Raw genomic sequence first — 9,624 nt, forward strand, 5'->3', positions numbered from 1 at the left:
GCCTAGTATCAACAGTTCAGGTTGGTTGTGGTGGTGTAATGGTGTGGAGATATTGTCTTGGTACACTTTGGCCCCCTTTGTACCAATTGAGAATTGTTTAAACACCATAACCTACCAGAATACTGATGCTGAACATGTTAATCTATTTATGACCACAGTGTAGCAATCTTCTGATTTAATGATGTACCATGTCACAAAGCTCAAATCATCAAACTGGTTTCTTAAATATGACAATGAGTTTACTGTATTCACATGGCCCCCACAATCACCACACCTCAATCCAATAGAACACGTTTGGTATGTGGTGGAATGGGAGATTTGCATCATGGATGAGCATCTGACAAATCTGCAGCAAAAGGGGGTCCAAGCTTTCCCCAGTAATGATTTGTTAACTTCATAGGAATTTTGGAGTCAACTAACTTCTGATGGAAATTTATCTAGTTGTTGGTTTGTGATTGAATCAAGCCGCTGAATGGCTTTTTTTTTTTCTCCAGTACTTACTACAATGCTCTACGTAGCGGTATAAACAGATCAGACGGTCAACAAGAAATCTATTAAATGTGTTTTCGGCTGATGACTCGGATAATTATCTAAATACATTCAAATAATAATTTGGGTATTTTATCAACAAAATAAAAACTCCAGTACTGATTTAGCTGCGTTTTTGTTCACATAAACGTAATCATACTTGGTTCCCGGAAGCATTTTATGTAGTATTTCCGGTTGAAATAGTGTAAAGTTAGCTTACTTTCATCGGCACGTGTGGAGCTATTTTATGAACAGAAAATCCTCACTTAAACCTGTGAAAATTTAGTTTCTAAGTATGGCCACAGCGTTTGAGCAAATGAGAGCTAATGTTGGGAAGCTTTTACGGGGCATTGACAGGTAAAAAAAAACTTAGATCACTAGGTAGTGACACAGTTTTAGCTGTCAAGCGCCAACGGGGATATCTTCAGTTACATTTGCTAACGCTAACTAGCTATCTAGTTGGTATAGTTAGCTACCCAAAATGAATTAAACATTTATAGCTACGTTGGAAGCCGAAAGCCCTTTAAAAATAATGCTACAGAATAAACGAAATAAATCGTGACCAATATTTAGTATAGCTTGAGGCGCCGGGAGAAACGTTGCAGATGCGCTTAGATAGCTAACTACAACTAACCTAGGTGAACGTTTTCTAAGTCTCAGAGGATGTTCGTGATAATCTCATGACCGTAGAACTGGAGTAAATATGCCAAATATACCATGGCAAGACGTGGAACTGATATTTGTTTACAGAGGGACTTAACGTCTGCGTTATCAAGAGTAGCTAAATGCTGGTTGCAGCCTGCCGAACAGTCAGTGTTTCATAGAGTAGTCTTACGGAATACGCACATCTGAAGTATTATTAAAGAACTATGTTTTTCCTAAACGGTCGTCTGTAGGTATAACCCAGAGAACCTCGCCACACTGGAACGCTATGTGGAAACACAAGCAAGGGAGAATGCATATGACTTGGAGGCAAACTTGGCCGTTCTTAAACTGTAAGTGTGAATTTGCCAAACGTTCTGTGTACATTCATTGACGCTGGCCTTCGCCCCTACTACCAGATAACCCTGTCTTTTCACAGGTACCAGTTTAATCCTGCCTACTTCCAGACCAGTGTAACATCGCAGATTCTTCTGAAGGCCTTAACAAATCTGCCGCACACAGATTTCACCCTGTGCAAATGTATGATTGACCAACCACATGTATCCTTCTGAGACCTATGATGATATTTAAACATTACATCAATGCATTGTGGATGTAACCATTCCATTCCCACCCTGATGCAAATTTCAGTTGTGTGATGATTTGCTCTTATTGTAATAACTGTTAATGAGACATCATATGGCTTCAGAAAGCAGCCCCACTCACAGTTCGAATCTGACCACTCCTAGCTGCGGTTAGGATGTTCTTCCAGCTGTTTTTGGTCTGGTTTCCCTGACTATAGTATCATAGCAAGAGGAGCGACCCATAAGACAGATCCTGTACCTTGGCAATCTGCTAGAAACATGCCATTTCCAGAGCTTCTGGGTATGAAACTCCTACAAGACAGATATTCTCACTCTCTGACTCACACTTCATTTAAGAGATTAAAGCATATTTGACAGGTGTGTTTGTATGTGTGTCTACATGTGTTTTTAGACTACTCTGGAGGAGAACAGAGAGTTTATTGATGGAATCACAGGCTTTGAGGACTCTGTCCGGAAATGTAGGTCAAATATTTATCCCTTGTGACTTGCCTAAGATGCGTCACCTACAGAATCTTTTAAGCCAATCAGTGGCATCTATTTAATACTAACATCTGTTAATTTTGCTGTGCTGTGCATTCTTAGTCATCTGCCATGTCGTGGGAATCACCTACCAGACCATTGAGCATCGACTCTTGGCTGAGATGTTGGGGGACCCCCTTGGTAATATATATGTGCATGCATAAGCTCTCATGACAAGAGAAAGTCTGACCCCTCCAATGGCTTTTAACCCTGTCTCCCTCTCTTGGTCTTGTTTTCCTTCTGTCTGTATAGACACACAGGTAAAGGTGTGGATGAATAAATATGGCTGGGTGGAGAATGAGGAAGGACAGATCTTCATTTACAACCAGGAGGAAAGTGTCAAACCTAAAAATATTGTGGAAAAAATCGACTTTGAGAGTAAGTGCAGTTGGACTGCTCTTCTGTTTAGTCACTGTTCACTCTCTCTGAAATGTATGTGTTTATGATATAAGAAATTGGTGGTCATATTACATTCATCTTTCTATTTTTGTAAAATAATTTGAAGCATGCTAAATATGTCTTTCAAATGTATGGGGTTTTTTTTGTTTGTTTGTTTTTTGTCTTGTAAATAGCAGTTTAGACTGCAAATCTGAGTACTTTTGTGAAGTTCCTTAATTTTGTATTGCACAACTTTGTGCTAAACAAATTCTTGGAGAATTTGCCACCACATCATGTTTCTCTTCTTTTAAAAGATGGCAGCTGGTTGTTGTCATATTCAGATTCTGTTCGAATGTAGCCTGTTACTTGTTCATGTTCACGTTCTCTTCTCTCTCCCCAGGTGTATCCAGCATCATGGCTACATCACAGTGAAACACCAACCACACATCCATGTGCAGATGATCATAAAGGCCCTGACCAACCTGGGACTGGGTGTCCAGTCCGTCATAACACAGAACTCTTCATTGCTCACCCGCACTGAGGATTCATTCTTTTAAATTCACCACAAGCCATTTTGTGGAACAAGCTCCTGGTATATTCCTCTACCACTAAAACACAATCTCACAATAAAACAAACATTTATCTATAAAGAGAGGCTCAATATGTTTGATTAATGTACCATAGTTTGAAGTTGAACACATTTTCTTTATAAAGGTCCTTTCATGGCAAGTTACATTTATTTCATACTTCTTTGGATATAAATTGGACAACTTTTCCAGTCCAGTACATTCACCTTTTTGCATTTGACAGGCTGCTTGGCTGCCATGTCAGGACAGTGTCCTCTTTGCTGACACAGACTGAAGCACAAGACTGTGATGTGGGATTTTATTTAAAAACAGGAACACGGTGTGTCCCTATACACACTGGTCACACATTTAGTTCTATCACCAATAAAGACAACCGATTCCACTTTGCTGGTGACTCCCCACCACATTTTACACAGGTGCTGAATTGCATTGCCTTGTCTGATGCTTTTTTTTCCCCCTGGTTCAGTTCATCTGTTCATGGAACTATTGCAGAGCTCTGTAGGTTCTGGGATTTTTGGAGGGGTTTTTGTGTGGTGTGTTTTTTTTGGGGGGGGGTGGGTAAATAAAAAAAAAAATTGGAAAAAAAAGGCAAGTTTTTTTTGTTTGTTTTTTTTGTAAGATGCAATAAAATTGCAATCATGTTGAACTAACTGCCATGACAAAATACCCTTTCGTAGTTTGTAAGCAAACATGCATGTATGCATGCACATTTTGGCAGTGGAAGTAGAACATTCTTCCACTGCCATGTTAGGGACAGTTATGATATTCTGGTGATAGTCGTAATAGAAATGTCTAGATGTTTGCATTGGTCGAACTTATTTTTCTGGTAATGGGTTTAAATTTTTATTGAATTACACCTGGATTGCATTCTTTCAGTGCGAGGACAGCTGTGGATGCTGGTTATTAAAAGGTTGGATTGGACAGAGGAGACCAATATTGATTTGTTTGTTTTAGTAGTTTATGGGTGCATATTACATTACAAATGAAGTTATTCACACACCGATGACACTTTATTAGATTTATTATTATTGTAGATTGCAAGGTATTAACTCCAGTTATGCATGTGAAGTTTCCTGTTGGATATAGCTAGCCATTTCTTTTGATTACGTATGCTCAGGGCTGGGAGGGCTACATGAAATGTACTCTGTTACAGATTATGGATCGTCCACGTAAAAATCTGTATATATAACCTAAGATAAAGGATTATTATAGTAATGCAATCTAATTATTTTCCAATACTTTGGATTACGTTTGAACCCATTAACTGCCAGTTTCCTAACACTGGTTCCCTACAGTGCTAGTCAGTGTGGCTGCCAACAAGCTCTTTGATTTTCTCTGTACAGATTCATGAACAACTCAACAGTGTTGTCCATACAGGCGTGTGCGTTCCCCAGCAATACACCACTGTTGAAAAGGGCCATTACTGCAGAATGTGCAATCCTTAAATTGCTGAAACCACTGGTTAAGTAAGACTTTTTTTCTCTGTTGTTTTCAGTGAACTTTTATATGTTTGGCATGTTGACTGGGGTAATGAATTTTCAAGTTCTGGATAAAATTAGTCAAAAGGCTTTTTTTATTGTTGTTTTTTAAAATTTATTATTAAGTTGTTAATTTTTATTATGAATATTTTCAAATTAATCGCAAGCTGTTTTGGCCTCACCTCCATGTCCCCAGCCCCAGCTCTGGGGGACTAATATTATTATTTGTAAATGTTCTCAATACATAAAAATATCAGTACACAACATTTTACAATATATCTTTCCAATGTACCCCACACACCTAACATTACAGGTGAACAAAATATCAGAAGACGAGCACAGCTGGTGTTGTTTAGGCAATATTGAAGAATGGGAGAGGGGGGGGAAGGCTAGGAACAATTTTTCATGTGTCAGTAATTGTAATAGAAATACAAATGAGACAGAAGAAAGAAAAAATATATATATGTCCTAGAACTAGGAGCACTGCTTGAACACTTGCATAGTCCTCTACCCATGGCCTGAGAGCTTGAGTCCTGTGCAGTATCTTAGCTGTTCCCAGGACCTCACTGTTCTGGATGGAGATCTCAGATGTTCCTAGGATCTGCTGGAGCTAATCTCCCAGATTTGGGGGGTTACCACCAGTAGTGCTCTAATTCCAGCAAAAACCACTGTTTCCTTCACCTTCCATATCTTTTCCAGAGCTTCTCTTAGCCCTTAGGTATTTCTCAAGCTTTTCGTGTTCCTTGTTCCTATTGCTTGGAATTGCCGTCTATCATTATGACCCTCTTCTACTGTTTATCCATCACTAGTATGTCTGGTTGGTTATCCATTACCAATTTGTCAATATAATTAAATATATGCTGTCTATATATATATAAATTGCTCCTGGATCATTTGGAGTAGTTGGTCTTGAAGGATGTTTTGATACCATTCCTTATTCATGACAGTGTTCTTAGGCAAAATTGAGTAAACTCACTCCCTTGGATGAGAAGCACCCCACACATGAATGGTCTCAGGATGCCTCACTGATGGCATGACACAGGACTCATGGCAGTGCTCACCTTTCCTTCGCCAGACAATAATTTGTCCAGATGTCCTAAACAGTCTGAAGGGGCTTCATCAGAGAAAAAAAACTTTACCCCAACTGTCTGCAGTCCAATCCCTATACTCCCTGCAGAATGTCAGTCTGTCCCTGATGTTTTCTTGGAGAAAAGTGGCTTCTTTGCTGCCCTTCTTGACACCAAGCCATCCTCCAAAAGCCTTCACCTCACTGTGCGTGCAGATGCACTCACACCCATCTTCTTCCATTCTTCAGCAACCTCTGCACTGGTGGCCTGATCCTGTAGCTTCATTCTCTTCAGGAGACGGTCCTGGTGCTTCCTTGACTTTATTGGGCACCCTGAACTGCAAATGAACCTCTCTCCTTGAAGTTCTTGATGATTGATGAATTGATAAATGGTTTAATTGAATCAGCTGCCTTTTCCTCATTAACACTTTCTCCTGAGCTAACAAGAAGATCACTGAAATGATGTTAGCAGGCCATTTTGTGGCAGGGCTGAAATGCAGTGGCTGGAATGCAGTTTTGTGATTAAGTTAATTTTCATGGCAAGGAATGACTTTGCAATTAATTGCAATTCATCTGGTCACTTCACAATCTAGAGTTAATGCAAATTTCTATCATAAAAACTGAAGCAGCAAACTTTGTGAAAGCCAAAATCTCTGCTAGTCTCAAAACTATTGGCCACGACTGTAGAATAGATGTGCTACGCCCATACAACATGAGGGGGCACATGCCCCCTCAGTTTTTTGGAAGTTTGATTTTTTTTTTAATTGTTTTGATAATTTATATCACACGGTTGAGTTTTGATGTAATTTATTAAACACATTGAAAAGGTTGAAAAAATGGGGGTGTAGTTTCCCCCAATAATGACATATTATGAATAACATCTTCACTGTGACATTATTTCTAATGGTTGTGACGCACTGACACTAAAAAAAGATTGCAAGACCTAAAACACCACAAGAGGGCAGCACCTCTATTTGAGCACCATTGCATATGTATGGATGTATGTTCTTAGATATTATTAGATTTATAAATTTCCTTTGCAATGTTTTTATTGTATAATTATTGTTATTAATATAATTGTATTCTTAAAAATGTTAAATATTATAATTTAAAATGTTTATCATTGTCATTAATATCAAGATCTTATTCCCATTTGCTAAATCAGAAGAGTTAAAGTCATGTCTGGAAGGAGACTGCTTGTTAGTTTTGAGTTTGTTTGGCTGTGATTGAAAATTTGTTTTGTGTATGACCATGTTTTTCCCTGATTTTTGACTTCTTTGGCTTCGCTCCTCCTGCTTCGGTAGCTGTATATATATATATATATATATATATATATTGTGTAAAGAGTGTAAATAATGTTTGTTTGGTACTTTGGTGTTGTACACTGGTGGTAGAGAGTGCCTCTGTTTATGTGTCAGGTAGTTAGGAACGTCTGTTTTTTGTTTCTTGTGTTGTTAGGATTAGTTAGTGTGTAGTTTTATTTCATTCATGTGGGTTTTGGTTATTATTTTGGCCTGAAGGAATTGCACCAGTAAGATTATTTGTAAATAATAACCTCTGTACAATACACTGAAAAAACCTTCCACTTGTGATTCAGTTTTTGTTGCTGTTCATTTTTTACAACTTGCATTCCGTTAGCCATTCACATTTGTCTTTTTCCTTGTTACGGCCTCACAGACTAGACGGGGTTGTAACAATCTTCCAGCCCTTAATCAATTGTGAGTGTCTACAGTTTTTGGAATATTTTGGGTACCTCTATCAACTCAGCAGCAACACTGACATGCTGAAACTTTTCTACCACCCAGAAATACAGCAAACAGTATTTCTGTGATTAAAAAGTAACCACTGATAAATGGAGAGTGGCTGACATGTTGTGTTTGGTATGGGATCTTTCCTCTCCTCTGCAAGAACACAGGATCAATTTATTAATCAAGTTATCATTTTTCTTTGTTCTTCTAAAAGGATCTGGTTAAGTATTATGTATAAAGCAAATAATTTCAGTGACCTACTAATTTGTAGACCTACTAATTTAGATAGCATATTTTGGTGTTGGATGTATGCTGGTTGTCTGGCCAAAGACAGTAGTTCTTAAGCAGGATGATATTTTCACTCAACTGTTGGATACTCTGAAAAGATTATTGGAGACAGAAAATGTTTAAGCACTGTGAAGAAATGTTTGAGCAACTAATGCAGCAGCATTCTGAATATTTTACATCTAGTAATTCACTCGGTAATCACTTCTCTCTTATTGTCTCCTATGCTATACTAGATGATGGTTCAGATAGAACTATTTGCTACAGTCAGCAACAGATCTTTTTTGCAAGGTTTACCCCAGAACCTGTCGTTACATACTGTCTAACAAACCCATTGGAGCTTCAGTTACCTTTATGCTTTCTCCTGTAAACAAATATGTATCATACATAATGCCTTTGGTGGCAAAAAAAACCTGCATTAACAAAGCATCCATATCCAATAATTCTCCTGAAAAGATACCAATACTTGCCAGATCTACCATTCATCTCATTCAGCAATGATTCCCCAGTTTTTCTTATAGATGTGGATGATGCTTTTGCTCATGTTGAGCCAGTATGTTTCAGACCTGCTAGAGCAAGTTTTGAAATAAAAACCCATCTTGGATGTAACAAGAGCCCGCTGTAAACCTCCAGCTCAGCTCAATGTTTTTTTGTTTGTTTTTACCAAAGTCAGTTCCTGTTTTTTTGTTGTTGTTTTTTTTCCCAAGAATGTAGAATGACTTTGGAAATTATTTGCCTTACCTCCATGTAATGCTGGTAATGAAAAGGCAACAAAGAGAAACGCAACAGGATTAAAAGGGTTTTATAGCAAAGCAACTATAGTGATGGCTGATAGAGTGAACTGTTGTGCAATGACTCTATGGAGAAAAGACCTATTAAAAGCTCATACAATCAAGAAGCCAAAAGAATCTAACAAGCCGGATATATCCAGAAACTTTCACCAGAGGAGACCCAGCCAGCTTGCCTCAATGATTATCACCCAGTAGCCTTCACATCAGTCGTTATGAAGTGCTTTGAAAAGCTGGTCAGAGACTTAATCACCTCTTCACTGCCAGACTGCATAGACACTCTACAGTTTGCATACCACCACAACCACTCTACAGATGATGCCATCACACATCTGCTCCATATAACTCATATAACTGGTTTGTTGACCACAGTTCAGCATGTAACAACATTATCCCCTCCAGACTCATCACCAAGCTGGAAGATCTGGGACTTCATCCAGCCCTGTGTCACTGGATCTCCAACTTTCTGATGGACAGATCACAAGCAATGCAGATAGCCAAACATGTCTCACCCACTCTCAACCTCAGCAAAGGCACCCGGCAGAGTTGTGTCCCAAGCCCCCTGCTGTATTTACTGCATGGCCACTTCTAGCACTACAACCATTGTCAAGTTTGCTGACGACACCATTGTGGTGGATTTGATCTTTGACAACAATGAGAGGGCCTACCTGGAGGAGATTAAACATCTGTAGACTACAGCAGGATAATAATCTCCACTGTAATACTAGCAAAGGAACTGTGAGTGGACTGCAGCAAGAAGCAGGAGAGGAGCCATCGCCCTGTCTGGATCAATGGAGTTGCAGTGGAAAGAGTAGACAGTTTCAATTACCTTGGAGTTCACATCTCCCAGGACCTGTCATGGTCTTGCTACATGGTGAAACTCCCTGGTGAAGAAGGTTCGTCAGCATGTCTACCACCTCAGATGTATATCAGACTTCAGACTACCCTTCAGGGTGCTGCGGGACTACTACATCATCATAAGCATCCTCACAGCCTGGTT

General features: G+C 39.0%; 1 protein-coding gene across 1 annotated transcript; it reads left to right on the forward strand.

The window, feature by feature from the left end:
• Positions 1–715: 715 nt before the first annotated feature.
• eif3k (eukaryotic translation initiation factor 3, subunit K) lies at positions 716–3,322 on the forward strand. Its single transcript, XM_027031088.3, has 8 exons — positions 716–885; positions 1,425–1,523; positions 1,610–1,730; positions 1,981–2,055; positions 2,167–2,233; positions 2,358–2,435; positions 2,547–2,672; positions 3,073–3,322. Exons 1-8 carry the CDS (start codon positions 824–826, stop codon positions 3,102–3,104), a joined length of 660 nt encoding a protein of 219 aa, XP_026886889.1. The 5' UTR covers positions 716–823; the 3' UTR covers positions 3,105–3,322.
• The last annotated feature ends 6,302 nt before the right edge of the window (positions 3,323–9,624 follow it).

The sequence above is a fragment of the Electrophorus electricus genome, chromosome 11 (assembly GCF_041902795.1).
Source record: "Electrophorus electricus isolate QZ-2024a chromosome 11, ASM4190279v1, whole genome shotgun sequence".
NCBI classification, from domain to species: Eukaryota; Metazoa; Chordata; class Actinopteri; order Gymnotiformes; family Gymnotidae; genus Electrophorus; species Electrophorus electricus.